Source organism: Hemiscyllium ocellatum, chromosome 14 (genome assembly GCF_020745735.1).
Source record: "Hemiscyllium ocellatum isolate sHemOce1 chromosome 14, sHemOce1.pat.X.cur, whole genome shotgun sequence".
NCBI classification, from domain to species: Eukaryota; Metazoa; Chordata; class Chondrichthyes; order Orectolobiformes; family Hemiscylliidae; genus Hemiscyllium; species Hemiscyllium ocellatum.
In genome coordinates, this window is record NC_083414.1 from 19,908,730 (window position 1) to 19,929,091 (window position 20,362).

At 39.8% G+C, this 20,362-nt stretch overlaps 1 protein-coding gene across 1 annotated transcript; it reads right to left on the reverse strand.

The window, feature by feature from the left end:
- Nucleotides 1–1,773: 1,773 nt before the first annotated feature.
- LOC132822282 (actin-related protein 2/3 complex subunit 4) lies at nt 1,774–20,224 on the reverse strand. Its single transcript, XM_060835456.1, has 6 exons — nt 20,083–20,224; nt 18,167–18,282; nt 17,747–17,858; nt 15,401–15,496; nt 5,426–5,596; nt 1,774–2,085 (listed from the first exon to the last, which is right to left on the reverse strand). The coding sequence occupies exons 1-6, from the start codon at nt 20,083–20,085 to the stop codon at nt 2,080–2,082; spliced, it is 504 nt and encodes a 167-aa protein (XP_060691439.1). The 5' UTR covers nt 20,086–20,224; the 3' UTR covers nt 1,774–2,079.
- Nucleotides 20,225–20,362: the final 138 nt, after the last annotated feature.

A 20,362-nucleotide genomic window follows, 5' to 3' on the forward strand; every position in this document is an offset into this window, starting at 1 on the left:
AAATTAAAAGCTTGCATGTGATTTTTACTTGATATGAAACTTGTGTGCAGGAATGATTAGATTCAATACTGCAATTTTACAAATAAGTTAATTGCAAACCACTTGGCACAGATACCACCTTGTTACAGCCTGATCTATTCCAGTACTTACTGCAACTCTATGCTCATCTTCTATTTCTTTCTTCTTGTACTGCCTTGTCTTATCTTTTAATATACATTAGTTCATTACTGGTGAGCTAGCAATTACCTAAAATTAGTCAATGATCAGAATGATCAGTGAAAAAAACTGGAGGACTTCAATATTTGTTAGATGATTAATTGCTGCACAAATACAGTTTACAGGAAATCAAAAGGAAATAATTGAAATGCTTCAAAGCTAATCTGATTTAACAAAATATTCAAAGTAAAATATTATTTCAATTTTAAATGAAACTCAACAGCATAGTTACAACTAGTAAAAGGACATAAGACTCAAAACAACCTTATTCCAAAATGAACACTTTTGGGGTTGAAAAAAATGGACAATTGACCAAGTCACAAAAAAAAGTACTATTCAAAAGCTAAATGCTAATCAGACAAAAGTGGGCAAAACTGTACTCAAGGAATTAGTGCTGGGTCCACCGCTGTTCACAATTTACAAATGCAAGTTATCATAAAGCTCCTTTTGGAAAACTATCCCAAAGCATATCACAGAAGTAACAAACAAAACTATTGAACTCATCAAAATTCATGCAAGGTTGAGGATTTAAAATTGCATGGTAAACAAATCTATTTAAAGCAAAGAAATACGAAGTCAGAACAATCCATAGGAGATGACAACTAGGCAGATGAACTGCAAAAAGTTTTTAATATTGAAAAGCATAAGGCATTACATATTAGTGGCATTACAGCAATAAGATTAACATATGTAGGTTTAATTATTCCCATTCAATTTTTTAAATAACTCAGTTGAAACAGGGAACTTACCAAGTATATGGGATAGCCTCCATCCTACTTAAATGTGCTGCCCTAGTACATTTGTGTTTTTAAAAGCACCCTGTTGAGCAATGTAAAGAGCAGTAGTACAGATGGCAATGTGACCATTCAATGCCAAAGTTCAGTCCTGGATCAATATAAGTTTGAAATGCCTTTTCATAATTACAATGAAACCTGTGCCAGTGACTGTCCATCAACTACTGCAATAAAAAGTCACAGAAGCAACAAAACCTCTATCCATTTATGTTATAACAAAATCCATAATGTGATCCCAAAGTTACAATAATTTTAATTCAATTAAAAACATTAGTATACAATTAATGGAATAAAAACAGAACGCAAGACTTTCCTGCCTAATTGACACTACAGTGGAAGCATACAAATGAATTATTTCAGCACTATTGTTTTAAACTAGAGAATAATTAGGGAAAGAAAGCAAGCACCAGTAGAGTCCAGAAAAACACTGGAAACACTTGGCTGGTCAGTCAATCTTCATGGAGAAGGTAAGGTCAAATGTTTGAGGTCAGTGATCATTTGTTAGTTTTGTCATTATCCAGATCGGTTAATCTCATCTCTCTTCCTACAGTTACTGACTGGCTGAGTGTTTCCAGCACTTGCTACTTCAGATTTCCAGCATCTGCAATATTTTGCTTTTTGTTTCACGCTTTCCAGTATTAAAAGGAATTCTGGATGGTCATTGACAGGGTTTATTGCATCCATTTACTGCCTTAAACCTATAAGTGTACCGTCATTTTAAAGATGTGGATTAAGGAGTAAAGTCAAAGGCTTTGACACAGACTACGAATGAAATTTTGTTTTATTTTTCAAAATACAAATGCATTAACTTAGCCCCTTCAATTTATGAAAGGCCTAATGACAGCAGGAATTGCTGTGTAAATACAGTATCAGTTGAAAAATGATCCAATAATACTAAAGCCAGCAGTCTGGTTGAGTTATTGTACAAACCTTTACCAGCAGGCTGGTCAGTTTATTGTATGTGTCCCCTTTCAGCAGATGATTACACCCACCCCCGCCCCAAGCTTCCTTCCAGCAGTGCAGTTTCGCGTAACCTTGGTTTTGTTAGATGACAGCAAATGACCCAGTATCAGAACTGCAAAAACAAAAATAAGTTATTACATTCAGAATACTTCTTATGACCAAGGAAATGTGCTTAGTGGAGAATACTTTCAGTACCAGGTACTGCCACTTTTTTGTCACATATCTGCTTTATAACATATTTCCTACTCACCAGAACCATGAAAAGAAGGAAACTTAGTATTTCAGATCAGGTTGAAGGCAACAAACTATATGTAATTGATGTGTGAACCAAGACTTTTGCAGAACTTAATCTTCAACGATTAGAAAGGATACCTATCTTTCCTCAAAAGGCACTGCTGCAAACAGGAATTAGCTACAAGTTGGATTCCACAATTTCCTGGCATCCTATAATTTTGAATACCTTTCTCCTTGAAACAATTTTATTTCCATTGGATCTTAAGCATAGAGCATGCAGCAAATTAGGGAGAAAAATGGAAAACAACAGGGAAAGAGAAAGTGAGATAAAAGTACTGGAAATGGAGGCTCCAAGGTATGGAGAAAGGAAAAGGAACACAGAATTATAGTCAGGAGCAAGGGAAACCAAGGTGGGAAGAATGATAGAGAAAGGATTGAGGGAGCGGATGAGAAAAAGACAAGAGGAAGAGGAATAGAGAAGGACAGGAGAAATGGCCAAGGAGAAATTTTGGCAAAAGGTGAACAGAATTGATGGGAGATGGACAAGTAGAGGACTGATCGTAAATTGGAATACAGCATTGGAAAGGATATCACAAGAGTACAAAGGTGCAATACATAAACGTAACTGAAAATGGAGATAGGTCAAGGAAGAGTAGGTTTTTGGAGCAGATGAACCAGTGAAAACAATGGATGTGAAATAAACAGATTGTGGAGAAAGATGGGACAGAGCTGTTTGGATCACCATATGCTTCAAGCAGCTATCAAAGTCCCGGTCATATGCATTCTTGGACTAGCAGCCTGAAACGTCCTCACAGCCCTGTCTGGAACCCTTACCAAAAAAACCATTCTTTATTATTGGAAGTGATTGCCAGAAAATAAGAAATGCAAACTCAAAGCGAAATGACAGCAACAGGACTGAAATAATATTAAGCAACACAGAATCAAATTAAATTCGAAAGGCGACTGAAATTGACAGACCAAGTAAAAGACACACAGGTCAACACAATGATTACAGGCCACAAGATTTTTCATTATCTGAGATATGCTAAAAGCAGGTCTTGCATTCAACATATGCTTTGTGCTTGTCACCTATTTCCAGAAGCAGCATTTTTTCTGATACTATTTATACCATGCCTTGGAATTAGCTTGGATTTTTAAGCTGAACAAAAATCACACTGCTGTCTTGTTAATTCACTACAGCCAGTTAAAACAGAGAAGCTCGTGTTCTCTCAGTATCAGCTACAAAAGGAAGACATTTAGGATTTGTTTAACCCCTGAATGACACAAATGAGCTCTTAAAAGGTTTAAGATTCAAAGATCCTGAAGAATACAGGAAACTGGAAGAATATCCATGGGAAATTCCACCATAATCCTTTCTGCTGTTTGGAAAAGTGAAATATAAAAAGTTAATATACATTAAACTTCAAGATCATTGCTATAAGACGGGCTTTGAGACACCATTTTAAATATAACTCCAAATAGTACAGAGAGAGAGAGGGAGAGAGAGAGAGAAGTCGTGTTCTCAGAGAATCAGGGAAAGGAAACCTAACTGAACGACTGCTGCACTGAACCTGCAGTGCTATAAAAATGAAACAAGAAATCTTCATCCCAGAAACTCTGATATGTGGGCAAAATCTCCAGCTATTCAACTACAAAACTAATTGAAAAGTTAGTCAGGACTCAATGCTTGCAAACTCTTTCACCTTTGAAAAATAATTTACAAGCATATTACAAGTCTGTAATAATAGATTTATTAACTTTCATTTTTAAAAGCATCTTCTATTCATACTTACTTTAAATCCTTGTTTTTGCAAGTAAGTCTCATTTCAATAGCTGAGTAGCTGTCAATCGTTGGGTAATGAAGCAACTTCTATTTTTAAGACTAAAGTGTGCTAGTTATTTGAAATTGAAAATCTAAAAGGTGTGTAAGTCAGCTATATAAATTTGCAGTCTATGAATCATTTGTTATGACTACATCAAGTGTGATATCAAAGTTGGAAGTATATGAAAATGTACGTCATTTGCTTGAATGGGTTCAGTTGCAACATCAAACTGCTTGAAGCCACCCAAAATGGTTTGCCAAAATTAATAATCCTATGAACATGTCAATATTCAACACTTTCACCACAGGTGACAAGCAAAAAGACAATGCCAGTAGTGAAGTTAGAATACCATCTTCAAATCTCTCACTGTTCTGAGTTGGGAATAGGAGGCGGCGATTCAACTTAAGCCTAATCTACTTAATTAAATCTTGGCAAATCTATCCTGAAACTCCATTTCCTGATTTGATTCCTAATCTCTCAGTACCCTTGCCAAAACATCCAATACCTGTTGAATGCAGAGCAGGCTCAAGAGACTAAGTGCCCTATTCCTGCTCCTAATTCTGTTTGTACAATAACTGTCCTAGCTTCAACAGCTTTTTGAGAATTTTGTTTCATATTTTCATTGTGAAGTACTTCCTAGCATCACCCCTAAATGACCTGGCTTTAATTTTAGTGTTATATTGCCCTTTTTTCCCCCACCAGAAGCAGTTTTTATCCAATCTATCAAAATTTTTAAAACTATCTTTAAGCACCTCAATTATATCACCCATAGGAGAACAAACTTAGTTCATATGTCGTCCTCATTTCAGTCCTTTTCTCCCCCACTTTCATTCTGGTGAATCTTTGCTTCAGCATCTTCAAGGCCAATAGATTCATTCTTAGGTCCAATGCAAAAAATTGAATGTTGATTGAATTGAACCAGAGCTCCCCACCTAACATTGTTCTGGGAGAACCACAGAACTTGACTGGCACAAAGGGTCCATTTTCAGTAACTTGTGAAAGGTAATGAATATGTCCTGTGATGTCCATATCCAGAAAAAATAAAAGCTGGAGTCATTGGGCTAATTCAGCACACTTCCCTTTTAATGAAGTCACCGCACAGAATAAAAGTAGTGATGCTTAAAAAAATGTTCATCTAAAACGAGAAGTCAAACACATTTAAGGAACTCATTTACCGAGAAACAAAAACCACCAACTGCAAAATAAGGCCTTTGCAAAAACTACTGAATCGAGATAACTTATGCAATGTTGACAGACCTAGCAACTACACACTAGGGAGCAATTAAGTCACAGTTTTCCAGCTTTTGTAATTTGTGTAACACAACCATAGAAAGCAGGCAAATACTATCCTATAAAATTTGCTGGTTTAGATGGGGAAAGACAGGAACGACTTACATTTTTTAGGAACTCTTCTGCAACAATGCGAGCTCTGGCATTTAATGACAGTTTCATTTCGCTGACTTCCTTGTCAATCTCCTCCATGAAATGAATGACAAAGTCAACCAGTTTGTGTTTGTACATTTGTTCAGTATGGAAATTGGTGATCAGGAAACTGATGTCATAGCCCTGTCAGGGAAGATAGAACAGACAGAGACAGTATTTAAAGATAGTGACATACTCAACTCTCTCCAGCAATTCAAAGGGGACAGGATGGTTTCAAAACAAAAAATTGGTGACTTTACACAATTTTCACACAATTTAAACATTAAATTTAAGCTGGGCTCCAGATATTTCCTATCTTGATACATTTCTGCCATTAATCTTGCAAAGCCTTTGGTGAATCTCATTCTGATCAAGAGGAGACTTCATTTCACAGAGGCCGAGTTCAAAACCACATTCAAAAGATGAGAACTTGTAGCACAATCCAGTTGCATCACCCATATATTCAATAAGAAACATTCAGCTCTACGTGCTAAAAAAGACAAATTAATCTTCAGTATTTGTTACACACAATTGTGGCATGTGTAAAGACCACATTCTACTATCCCATTAAGATAGTGAAGTGTTTCAAGCTCAACACTGACAAGAGACCTAATGAAATCAAATGACATGTCATGAAAAATAGGCAAGCAAAACTCCTGACTTCCTCCGTCAATTAAGAACATAAGAACTTGGAGCAGGAGTAGGCAATTCAGCCTCTTAAAATTGCTCTGCCATTTAATATGATCATGGCTGATCTCCTCTTAATCTCAACTCCACTTTCCTGCCAGCTCAACATAATCCTTTAGCCCATTACTAATTAAGAATCTGTTTATCGCCACCTTAAATAAAATTTACTTGACGTCCCAACATCTGCTGTACTCAAGGATAGCAAGGTCCACATATTTGTGATCCTTTCCTCGTTTCCATTTTAAATCTGCCACTCCTTAGCCTAAAATTAACTCTTGTTCTAGACTGCTCCTCAAGGGGAAATATCTGCTCTACAGTGACGTTGTCAATTCCTTTACCATCCTACATAGCTCAATTAGATTTCCCCTCATCTTTCTAAACTCAAGTATAGACCTGAACTATGAGTAAAAAGTGAGGTCTGCAGATGCTGGAGATCAGAGCTGAAAATGTGTTGCTGGTTAAAGCACAGCAGGTTAGGCAGCATCCAAGGAACAGGAAATTCGACGTTTCGGGCCAGAGCCCTTCATCAGGAATGAGGAGAATGTGCCAGGCAGGCTAAAATAAAAGGTAGGGAGGACGGACTTGGGGGAGGGGCGATGGAGATGTGATAGGTGGAAGGAGGTCAAGGTGAGGGTGATAGGTTGGAGTGGGGTGGGGGCGGAGAGGTCAGGAAGAAGATTGCAGGTTAGGAGGGCGGTGCTGAGTTGAGGGAACCGACTGAGACAAGGTGGGGGGAGGGGAAATGAGGAAACTGGAGAAATCTGAGTTCATTCCTTGTGGTTGGAGGGTTCCCAGGCGGAAGATGAGGCGCTCCTCCTCCAGCCGTCGTGTTGTTATGCTCTGCCGATGGAGGAGTCCAAGGACCTGCATATCCTCGGTGGAGTGGGAGGGAGAGTTAAATTGTTGAGCCACGGGGTGGTTGGGTTGGTTGGTCCGGGCATCCCGGAGGTGTTCTCTGAAGCGTTCCGCAAGTAGGCGGCCCGTCTCCCCAATGTAGAGGAGGCCACATCGGGTGCAGCGGATGCAATAGATGATGTGTGTGGAGGTGCAGGTGAACTTGTGGCGGATATGGAAGGATCTCTTGGGGCCTTGGAGGGAAGTGAGGGAGGAGGTGTGGGCGCAAGTTTTACATTTCCTGCGGTTGCAGGGGAAGGTGTCAGGAGTGGACCTGACGAGGGAGTCACGAAGGGAGTGGTCTTTGCGGAACGCTGATAGGGGAGGGGAGGGAAATATATCCCTGGTGGTGGGGTCTGTTTGGAGGTGGCGGAAATGACGGCGGATGATACGCTGTATGCGGAGGTTGGTGGGGTGGTAGGTGAGAACCAGTGGGGTTCTGTCTTGGTGGCGGTTGGAGGAGCGGGGCTCAAGGGCGGAGGAGCGGGAAGTGGAGGAGATGCGGTGGAGGGCATCGTCGATCATATCTGGGGGGAATCTGCGGTCCTTGAAGGAGGAGGCCATCTGGGCTTATGGTATTGGAACTGGTCCTTCTCTCCAAACTCTGGATGTTGTCTCACCAATGCCTTGTACAATTGCAACAACATTTCCCTGCTTTTATACTCTGTTCCTTTAACAATAAATGCCAAATTCCATTTGCCCAGCTGTATCTGCATGAACTTTTTGCACGAGCACACTTCAATCCCTCTGCATTTTGCAGTTGTTCTCAATTTAGATAGCAAGTTGCCTTTTTATTCTGACCAAAACGTTTAACCTCACACTTATCCACATTAAATCTCTCATGCCAAATTTTGGTCCATTCTAATATATCCATTTGTTAAGTTTTACTTCTTCATTGCAACTTACGTTTCACCTATTTTAGTGTCAACTGTAAACTTGAGTAGAATACATTATATCACTGAAGTCATTTATAGCCAGAAAAAGACCCATTTCATAGAATTATAGATTCCTTATTTATGCCAACTCTCTGCTTTCTACTGATGAGCCAATCTTCTATCCAAGATAATATATTACCCCAACCCTCAGATCTTACTTTGTGTATTAAGCCTGGTTTGGTACTTTATCAAATGCATTCTAGAAATCTATATATGCTACGCCTGTAGGAACCCCATTATCCACTTTGTTTGGTAATTCTTCGAACTCCAACAAATTAGCAAAATGTGTACCCTTCACAAAAAATATGCTGACTTGGCAGAATTGCATTTTGGCTTTTCAAGTGTCCCATTACTACATCCTCGTTGATTTTACCAATTTCCCAAATGATATACATTAAACAATTTGGTCTATAGTTTCCTACTTTCTGCTTCCCTCCCATTGAATAAGTAAATATTAGCATTTATTCAATCCAGTGAAACCTTTCCAAAAAATTTTATATTATAAACCAATGCATCCAAAATACATGCTGTACATCCTTAGAGCCTAGGAAACTTAGACCATCAGGCTTATTCAGTATTTTTTCCCCCCGGTGGTGTATTTTGTATTCCCCCTTTTATATAAACTCTGCATTACCCGTCACTAGTGAAATTATTTCAGCATCCTCCAGCATGAAAAGTAAGGCAAAATATCAATTGTGTCTCTGTTTCTATATTTCCAATTTTGAACTTCCCAGCCTCACCCTCCAAGGAACCAACATTCATTTTAGCCACTCTTTTTTTATATACTTACAGAAGCTTTTGCTATTATATTTTAATTTTATACTTTGTGCTAGCCTTCTTTCATAATTAACCTGTGCTCTTTTCATTAGTTTCTTTTAGCAACCTTTTGTTGGCCTTTAAAAGTTTCCCAATCCTCCAGCCTGTCACTGATGCTTGCAGATATGGTATACCTTAGTTTTTACCTTTACACTATGATTAACTTCCTTGCTTAGCCCTGGATGTTTTTTTTCCTCCCTTACAATCTTGTCCCCTCAGTAGAATGTAGTTTAGTTGGGAGGAATTGAATGTCTCCTTAGATGTCTGCCATTGTTAGAGGAGCAGTACATCATAGGCATAATGTTGAATGCTACTTGAAAGAAACACGAGACAGTAACAAGAGCACAGAATATATTCTGGGTGGGGAACTTCAATGTCCATCATGAAGAATAGCTTTGCGACAACTGAGTGAACTTGTTTCTTCAAAGGATATAACTGAGCCTTAGGGAAGTGACCTTGACTATTTTAGAGACATCTGTCCACGAGTGACTACTGTACAACCTTTGTGGAGTCAAAAAAACCTGCCTTCACCTGGAGGATGGGATCATATGAAATAGGACTGAAATAGTTTGCTATATTATTCACCTAAATCCTGGCTTATCTTCTATCTGTAAGCCATTTTCCCCGTAGTATGTCTATTTCCCTGAATGGATTTAATATTTGGAAATTTATCAATCACTGCCTTGAACATACTCAGTGACTGAGCTCCCACACCTCTATGGTTAGAGAATTCCCAAGCTTCACCACCAAAGGAATAATTTACTTCCCAGCTCAGGCCTAAATAGCCTAGCTTTTATTCTGAGACTGCACCACAGTTCTTGAACCTGCAAATTCCATTCCCACACCGCCCCCCCCCCCCCCCCCCCCCCCCCCCCACCCCCCCCAACCAAGAGAAACATGCATCCTGCAGTTACCTTGTCAAGCACTGCTACAGCCTTTGAGATCATCCCTCATCCATCTAAATTCTAGACAATGCAGGCACAGACTCTACAAACGATCATTACTAGATAATCCCACCATCCTAGGATCTCAATTGGTGAAAGTGTCACAGTTCAATGGAAAATAGGTCCTTCATTAGGTAAGGAGACAAAAACACAAGATAAATCTATACTATAGACCAGGTGCAGTCTCAACCAGGTACTACATAACTACAGCAACATATCTCTATTCTTATGCTCAAATTAATTTGTATTAAGAGGCCAAAATACTTTCCTAATTGCTTACTGTATTTGTATATCAGCTCTGTAACTCACGAGCCAAGTCTCTGGATATATTTTCCAATCTCTCACCACTGCAGAAATGTTCTGCACTTACCACTTATCCACGTTATATTCCATTTGCTAGGTCTTGCTCACTCAATTTGTCTAAACTCTTGAATCCTCAATTTACATTTTCATCTTGATTTTTTTTTAAAAACACAAATGAACTAGAAATATTACATTTGTTCCCCACATTCAAATCACTGATATGGATTGTAAAGAGCTTGAGCCTAAGCATTCATTATTGCAGTATGCTGCAAGTCATAGTCTGCTAAGCTAAAAATGACTCATTTTAATAAATCATTTGGTTTATTTTGCTTAACCTCTAGTATGGTAAGTCATTGAAAGCCTTGAAAATAAAAAGTACACCCCATACACTGGTTTCACATTACCCATTCTTCAGTTACATCCTCAAAAACTCCCAACACATATCCATATTGATTTTGTCCAGTCTGACCTTTTATTTTTGGTTTAAGTGCCTAGTTATCACATCCTTGTAATAGATTCTAGCCTTACTACTGATGTCAGACTAACAGGTCCATTGATCCTAGTTTTCTCTTCTCCTGCCCACTTCCTATGTTTGCTACTTTCCAATTTGCAGAATATTGCAAGATGACCAACATATCCACCACTTCTACAGCAACTTCATTCAACACATTGGGATGCAGCACATCAGATCAAGGGGATTAATCAAATTTCAGTCCCACTTTCTTGTAGTACCTTTTGTTTTTAAAATATACCGACATTAACTTGTCAGTTCCCCAATCTCACTCGTAGCTTGCTTCCTGCTTCTCTAGTATTTCCATGAAGTTTTTTGTATCTTCCTCCATGATGACGTTGTTTTGCTTCTCCACCATTACAAACTTTGTTTCTGCCCTATAATGGTCGCACCGAAGTCTTTGCTAAACTTTTTTTACATACCTACAGAAGATATTATAGCCAATTTTTATTTCTTGCTAGTTTACTTTCATATTCTATTTTCTACTTTAGTTCCTAGGACCTCCTTTGTTAATATCTAAAAATGCTCTGAATCTTCAGGCTTAAAGTTTCCAAAAAAAAAATTGTATGTCCCTTCCTTTGATTTAATAAAATCTTTAACTTGTCAGCCATGGTTGGATCACTTTTGCTGCTGAGTTTTTCTGCATCTCAAAAAGAATGTATATTTGTAGTCAACTCTATTAATTCCTAAATGCTGGTTGATTCCCATCATTGGGAAACTATATTAAAAGGAGTGAAAACAATCTATTGTCCCTCATAGCTTTCCTCACCAAGACTCTAGTTTCAGATTGAACTGTACTACTTTTGAACTCAACATAAAATTGTCAGGCGATAGCCACTCTTCCCCAGAAGCTTCTTTATAAGATTAGTTAACCTTTTGTCATTGCCCAGTACTATATTTAAAGTAGAAAGGAGGGATCATACCTGTTTGTACTATTAATTCATCTACCATACAATGAATGTTGTGTGCATTAAGATAATGTTTAACTCTATCGTTTATAAATGTAGAACAGTCCAGTACATCACAGCACAGGCCCTTCAGCCCTTGATGTTGTGCCAGACTTTTATCCTACTCTAAGATCAGGCTTTGTGCATGGGAAATTATGTCTCACAAACTTGATTGAGTTTTTTGAAGTAACAAAGAGGATTGATGAGGGCAGAGCAGTCGATGTGATCTATATGGACTTCAGTAAGGCATTCAACAAGGTTGCCCGTGGGAGACCGATTAGCAAGGTTAGATCTCATGGAATACAGGGAGAAATAGCCATTTGGATACAGAACTGGCTCAAAGGTAGAAAACAGAGCGTAGTGGCGGACGGTTGTTTTTCAGACTGGAGGCCTATGACCAGTGGAGTGCCAAAGGATCAGTGCTGGGTCCTCTACTTTTGTCATTTACATAAATGATTCGGATGAGAGCATAAGAGGTGCAGTTAGTAAGTTTGCGGATGACACCAAACTTGGAGGTGTTGTGGACAGCGAAGAGGGTTACCTAAGATTACAACAGGATCTGGACCAGATGGGCCAATGGGCTGAGAAGTGGCAGATGGAGTTTATTTCAGATAAATGGAAGTGCTGTATTTTGGGAAAGCAAATCTTAGCAGGGCTTATGCACTTAATGGTAAGGTCCTCGGATGTGTTGCTGAACAAAGAGACCTTGGAGTGCAGGTTCATAGCTCCTTGAAAGTGGAGTTGCAGGTAGATAGGATAGTGAAGAAGGCGTTTGCTATGCTTTCCTTTATTGGTCGGAGTACTGAGTACAGGAGTTGGGAGGTCATGTTGCGGCTGTACAGGACCTTGGTTAGGCCACTGTTGGAATATTGCGGGAAATTCTGGTTTCCTTCCTATCGGAAATATAGTGAAATTTGAAAGAGTTCAGAAAAGATTTACAAGGATGTTACCAGGGTTGGAGGATTTGAGCTTAGGGAGAGGCTGAACAGGCTGGGGCTGTTTTGCGTTGGAACCTGAGGGATGACCCTATAGCGGTTTACAAAACTATGAGGGGCATGGATAGGATAAATAGGCAAAGTCTTTTCCCTGGGATTGGGGAGTCCAAAACTAGAGGGCATAGGTTTAGGATGAGAGGGGAAAGATATATATAAAAAAAAGACCCGTGGAGGCTGGTACAATTGCAACATTTAAGAGGCATTTGGATGGGTATGTGAATAGGAAGGGTTTGAGGGGATATGGGCTGGGTGCTGGCAGGTGGGACTAGATTGTGTCAGGATATCTGGTCGGCATGGACGGGTTGGACTGAAGGGTCTGTTTCTATGCTGTACATCTCTATGACTCTAAGAATGGAGCATAAATTTATCTGCTGGTGCACTTTGTTTGAAAGGCACCGACTATATACTACCATATATATTAAGTCCCTTATTGCTATCTTGCTCCTTGCCCTTTCTCTTTATCACATCTTTCATCACCTGATTCCTTACCCGCACTGTTTCGTTTAAAGCTACTGCCCTAATTATACAACTTGCTAGAATAGTGGTCAGGCACAGTTAAATCCCCATAGTATGTTCCTTTTCCCAGCACAGAATCACTATTCCAAGCATCAATTCTGCTGTGTTGATCAGATTTTGAATTTCAAGGGTATCCATGAGGTGCCATCAGCAGAATTCCACTAAAAAAAATCAGTCACCTTGTAGCCTTGCAGATCTTTTGCTCAACCAATAAAATGAAGACAAAAAACCAATGATAGTTCAATAAGTAGTCTAAGGGAGCTTGACAGGAGCATTACATACACCTAAATATAATGGTGAAACTACAACACAGGACTAATGAATATTAAATTGAAGGCAGTATGCTACAGAGATCCAGCCAATCCCACAAGTAATTTAAAAGTTCAGCACTTCTGCTAAATTCTAAGGTGAGTTACTTGTATTCTGACTCAAGTCCTTTCACCATTTACAAGGCACAACTCAGGAAAATGACAGAATACTTTCTACTCACTGTCTGCACAGCTTCAGATATAGTCAAACTCAACACGGGCCAGGACAAAGCAGACTTTTACCTCAAATATTTGTTACCTCCACAAACGATGTGCTGCAGTTGCACGTGACATTGTCTACAAGATGTAACATGGTAACTTATCATGGCCATCAAGAGCATTCACAAACCCATTCATGCATAACCATGGATAGCAGGTGCAAGGGTACACTACTAGCCACAAGTTCTTGTCTAAGTCACAGTGACTTGGAAATACATTACATAAAATCCATGAACTCCTTAGATATGATAAAAGGTGTACCTACCTTCAGGACCTGCAACGTAGCAGCAGAACACTGTTCATCACCTTTGAGGTTAGTTAGGCATGGGCTATAAATGTCACTTGTCAGCAACATTCACAATCTAACATAAAAGTATTGAAGTTTAATGTCCCAATTATAAGCTTTGACAGTGTATTGGACATGAGCTAGGCAGAGAATGGTGCCCAAGTCTGTCTCAAACCAGCGGACTGGTTGAAATCTGTTGAAACATACCTGCCCACCCTTTCTCTCAGTACCTTAACACATCACCGATGGGGTCCTGGATTGTCCAAGGGAAGACAATAGAATTTCTTTAAGTTTCAAACAGGGGCTGAAAGAAAGAGGATCTGCTCGCAATAATACACACAATGTTTTGATTAAACTAGAGTTTAGATTTTTGACCAAATAATCATGCTAAATGGAGTAAAATAGTATGATGCATGCATGGACCTCCCAAATGAAGCATGGAAAAGATTTTGGTGAAGATTTGTAGTTAGGTTCTAAGTTTGCTTGCTAAGCTGGTAGATTTGTTCTCTGACATTGTCACCATGCTAGGTAACATCATCAGCAAGCCTCCAATGAAGCACTCATGTTCTGTCCTACTTGCTATTAATTTGTCTCGGTCTGTTGTGGTGGGTGATATCGCTTCCGGTTCTTTTTCTGAGAGGTTGGTAAATGAGGGCCAACACATTGCAGCACCCGGGGATTATGAGAAGCTGAGGAAAAACACTTATACAAAAGTATTCAGGAACAACAGGTACCTGATGAGCGGAGTCCGCTCATTCCTTCACAACAGATTAAACAAGACGACAACACACCCAGAGTCTCTAGCCACCCTGCCATACATTAAAGATGTCTCAGAGATGATGACCAGACTACTCCAGCTCCTCGGCATCATGGTAGCCCACACAAACCTATCACCATGTAAACGGCTCCTGATGAATTTAAAGGACCCTCATACCAACAACCAGCAAAACAAATGTCATAATCAAAAATACCCTGCAAAGATGGCAAGAAACATTACTTTGGACAAATGGACAGGAAATTAGCCACCGGGATACATGAGCACCAACTAGCCACTAAAAGACATGACCAACTATCATTAGTATCCATACGCACAGATGAACAGGGAGACCAGTTTGACAGGGACAATACATCCATCCTGGGACAGGCTAAACAAAGACACACACAGGAATTTCTAGAGGCCCGGCATTCAAACTGGAACTCCATTAACAAACATAGATTTGGACCCCATTTACCAACCTCTCAAAAAGAATTGGAAGCGATATCACTCACCACAACAGACCAAGACAAATAAACAACAAGTGGGTCAGAATGCCAGCACTTCATCAGAGGCTCACTGATGATGTTACCTAGCATGGTGACAAAACATTTGAGAACAAATCTACCAGCTCAGCAAGCAAACTTACAACCCAAAATATTACTATATTCTACAGGGGAGGCACTGAGAACAGATGGAGAACAAGACAAACACAGGGTATCTATAGACCAGTGGACTCCAAGTGCCCTCAGGTCCTCAACACTATCAAAGACAAGTACAGCAAAAGTCAGTCTTAAAACAATTAATTGCATTTAACTATATATTGGTATTACCTCAACAGCTTTCCTCCGGAGAATGAAGAAATTCTCTGCTCTCATCATCATAAATCTCATGAACTTATGACAAAGGATCTTTTCAATCTCATCTGCCTGTAAATGAAAATAAAACTTGAACAGGTACAATTTCTAACCTTTCTTTCGCCAAAAGGTACACTTTTAAAGTAGTGATGTTTTTGAGGGTAGTGCCAAAATACCCACTGAAAACGTTTTGTAGGATGCTGCAGAAGGGACAAAATTCTAGTTCAAATCTGATACATTAAAATAAATAGGAATAATATGCCACATGTTTATAAAGACATATTTTGCTCCAAAAAAATAAAAGGAAGCATTCGTAAAAGGCTGGAAAATTAACACCTTGTCTCCATTAAGTCAATTTTCGCTGAACACCACAGCTCAGATGTTAACCATAACAGGATGCCATTTGGCCCATTGTGTACACACCAAAGATCTGACTACACCAAACCCATTTTCCATCTTTTGCCTCACAGCCCTAGAGGTAATGGCAATGCAAGAGAGAGTATCTAACTACTAAAAATATTGAAAGGTTCTGACTCCATGTTATTTTAGGCAGTAAGTTTTAGATTCCTGAAACAGTTCTGAATGAAAAAAACGTTAACCTGAACTCTCCTCTCAGCATTCTGCCTCAGTTAGTGTCCTACAGCATGGAGATAGGCTTTTGGCCCAAACTGGTCAATGCCATCCAAAGTGTCCACTTACACTCACCCAATTTCCCTGCACTTGGTCCATATCCTTCTCAAGCTTTCCTATCCATGTATTTGTACAAATTCCTTGTTCATGTACCCACCTTAACCACTTCTGCTGACAGCTCATTCCATATGTGTACCACCTCTGTAAAAACAAATTTGCCGCTCAGGTTCCCTTCTATTCGTTCCCCTCTAGTCCTTGAATCCTCAACCCTGGGAAAAAGACTAACTGCATTCACCCTATTGATGCCTTTCATGATCTTATACACTTTTAAAAGATTCCACCTCAGTCTCCTGCACTCAAAGAAAAAAAAGCTTAGTTTGTCCAACCTCCCTATAACTACATCCTTGTAAATTTCTTCTGCACTCACTGCAGTTTAATAACATTTTTCTCATAGCAAAGTGATCAAAACTGAACACAATCCTCCAAGTGCAGGCTCAACATCCTGTACAACTGCAACATATCCTCCCAACTTCTATACTTGATGCCCTGACTGATGAAGGCCAATGTGCTAAAAGCCTTGTTCATTGTCCTGTCTACCTGTGACTCCATTTTCAAAGAACCATGCACCTGAACTCCAAGGTCTCTCTGTTCAACTACACTCCTTAAAGCCCTGCCATTCACCATGAAACTCCTACCTTGATTTGATTTTCCAAAATGCAAGAGCGCACACTTATCAATAGTAAATTCCATTTGCCATTTCTTGGCCTACTTCCCCAGCTGATTTTGGTTCTGCCGCAGTTTCCAATAACCCTCCTCATTGTCCATAATACTGCTTATTTTAGTGCCACCTGCAAATTACTAACCATAACTTGTACATTCTCATCCTCTTGTCTTAAAATCTACATTCCTGTGGTTATTGACCAATCTACTAATAAAGTGCCTTCCTATCAACCCTTAATCTTGTGTTTCTCAGGTCCCATTTCAACCTTTGCTGCTCCAAAAGGAAACCAATTCTAGTCTGTTTAATCTTTCCTTATTGCTAAAACTGAGCATCCTAGTAAATCTCTTCCGTGATATCTTTAGTGCAATCATATCTTTCTGTAATTTAATCACCAGAACTGTACACCATACTCTAGTTGTAGCCTAACCAGCATTTTTTAAAGAGTTCTAGCATAATTTCCCTGCACTTGTATTCTATCCCTTCACTAATTAAAAAGTATTGCATATGCCTTCTTGACTGCCTTATCCACCAGCCCTACTACCTTCAGGGATCTGTAGAATTGCACACCAAGATCCCGCAGATCTTCTGTACTTCCAAGAATCCTAACATTAATAATATATTCCATTTGGCCTTGCTGGACTAATTTCTTTCTTAACAAACCTATGTTTCCTCTGCTTTCCAAGCTCTGTTTTAAATTTATAATTCCACCTTAACTCCCACCCACTCTTCTGAATTACTTGCCAGTACCCCATCTGTGTTAATCTAACGAGCTGACGTAAAATTCTGCTCCAGGAAATGAATGGAAAATGTTATTCCACTGATTAGGTGTTATGTTGCAGAAGGGGGCCAATCAGTCCATTGTACCTGCACTGGATCATTAGCTGAGCATCTACCATACTCCTCCCTTTTCCCCATACCCAATTCCAAATCTTAGTAACAAGTACAGTCTAAAAGCCAAATGAGATACTGACCTGTTTGATTGCAATGCTGACTCGTACAGAATTTATTGAACCCTCAATGAGGACTTTCTCCTTCTCATTCCTGCTGATGATCAAGGGCTGCAACAGCAGCTCTTTACTGCTCCTATCATGGGTCAAGAAAACATGCATTACTATCCCATACTTAGAGGGCTTTTCAATTATTTAGTGCCCCAGCACTAAATTTGTTTTGCGTATAAGTGCATTGCTAGCAATCATCTTAAAAGTTATATACAGATTATATGCTTTCTGTTGCACTTTCCACAGAAAGTCCAAAACTAAACATATTCAAATTTATCCCTAGAAACAGAAAATTATACCGAATTTTTTTTTGCCCCCCCCCTCAACTCCCCAGATGGTGCTTCGTGAAAACTGAAAATTAACCCAAATATTTAGCTACCAAGTATGCCCTACCTCACTTCCACTTCAGGTTTATTATGGCGCTCCACAACTTGTGATGAGAAGTTTTCCAAGCAGAGTGCAGCTTGAAGTGTGGCACGGACTGCATTCAGGTACGGACGGAGTGTTGCCTATTGAAAAGAGAAATAAAGTAATAAAGCTTAGAAGACCATCTGGGCAACTGCAAGGTTGACATCCATGTTGGAAATATCCCATTTTAAATTGTACATTAAAATTTATTTCATTACAATACACTTGTTAGGACAAGTATAGTGTCATGGATGACAGCTCTCAGGATAGTGGACTATATCATTTTATTATCTCCCTTTAACTAATGGATAATGTCTACTATCAGGAGAAAGTGAGAACTGTAGATGCTGGAGATCAGAGTCAGAGTGTGGTGCTGGAAAAGTATAGCCAGTCAGGCAGCATCTGAAGGAAAAATTGGCATTTTGGGCATAAGCCATTCATTAAGGCCACTCCTGATGAAGGGCTTATGCCTGAAACATCAATTCTCCTGCTCCTCGGATGCTGCCTGACTGGCTGTGCTTTTCCAGCACCATACTCAGTATATACTATCAGTAGGTGGTGAACAAAAATAAAATTAAGTAAACCAAACTAGACAGCAATACTGGACAGCCAGCTAATCATAGTTAAAGCACAGAAAAATAAATAATAGTGGTTTTAGTAGCTCTAGTTAATCTACAGCAAGCACCTATTTGTAAACTAGGCTCAGACACAATTGCAAAATATACCACACCCACTCCACTTTAAACTCATCTGTCACAAAGCACTGACCAGCAAGAGTCAACACATGTATGGTGGTATACACTGAGCACCATGGAAGAAAACCCAAAAGTAAATTGAATCCTACCATTTGTTGACCATATAGGATTTTAACTCCTTTATGTTAATTTGGGTGACAGGTTTTCTTCCCCAAAGGCCTTTAATGAACTAATGGAGTCAGTATTTTTTAAATCAGTATAAACATTATTACCATTTTTTAAAAGAAAATCAAATTCAACTTCTCAAACTTCTATAACAAAATTTAAAGGAACTTTTTCCCCCGCCATGGCTTCTAATTGCTACACTAGTAATTGAACATGCTACCACACAAGTGAAGTATGCACTTCACATGGGAAACATGTCTGATTACTCAAATTCACACCTAAAACTTGAAATAGAAAATTAACTCATTATAATTCAACTTTAATAGGATATTTTTGCCAAAAGCAGCATCATGTTATGTGAATACAGTAATAACTGAAAAGTCACAGAACATGCTACTTCTATTTTGTGTGCTCCCCCAACCTCGTACAAGTTTCATGGAAAGTACAGACTTTACATCCATATACAGTCCTGTAAAAGAAGCAGAGTCAAACACTAAACCGCAAACAACCTTGACCAGGTATGCAGCCCCACTGACAGCCGTAAGTCAGAATATGGAATAAGGTAGCCAACTGAAAAGTTCTCGGATAAGAAACACTGGCTGCAATCAGGAATCAGCAACTTGGCAGGTAGCAAAAACGAGAAAGAGGCCCACAATCAATGTCTTCCCTTCCTCATCTCCACTGAGGAGGATGCGGGAACGCGACTGGGTCAATGAATGCCGAATGTAAGGCATGCCTAACGGAATGCAGAGGAAGAGTACCACAGTTGACTATTCAGTAGAGAGAGCGCGGTGCAGCAGCCGACCCAGCCCTGGCCCAGTGACAGGAAGCGCTGGGTGTGGAGCTCTCCCCTGTCCTCGGGGAACGGGTGGGGCCTCAGTACCGCTTGAAGCCGTTACTCCGGCTAACTCCGGAGCTCCCAATTATTTACCCCGAACCCCGCCACCCCTGTCCGCACTCCCAGCCGGAGTGAGCCCACCGCCCTTGTCTGCCCGCATCCCATTCAGGGACCCTCTCCGCGCTGACCCCCCATTCACTTACCATCGTCTCCCCGGAAGGCGGAAACGTTCTCGGCGCATGCGCAGCCGTGCCTCTGCTCACCCCGCTGCAGGATGTACCACACTGCGAAGTGGAGGAGGAGGCGATAGGGGCTCGCTCTAATATTTCATCGTCGTTTCTTTGTTGCAGTTGCAACCAGATATCATTGACAGAAGTTGCTCAACTTTGTTTAACCAAATAAAACTTTATTTTCTGTTCCTTAAGCTTTTGAAGCAGCCCAAATGAACATAGTTGTTAATTTCACACACCCCAAAGTCGTATC

Excerpts from the sequence above, each read along its gene's own strand:
- LOC132822282 (XM_060835456.1), bottom strand. Across the intron at positions 15,497-17,746 it reads TCAGCATTGCAATCAAACAG|GCAGATGAGATTGAAAAGAT; the intron begins GTCAGTATCTCA and ends TTTCATTTACAG. Across the intron at positions 5,597-15,400 it reads TCCGGAGGAAAGCTGTTGAG|GGCTATGACATCAGTTTCCT; the intron begins GTAATACCAATA and ends CTTCCCTGACAG.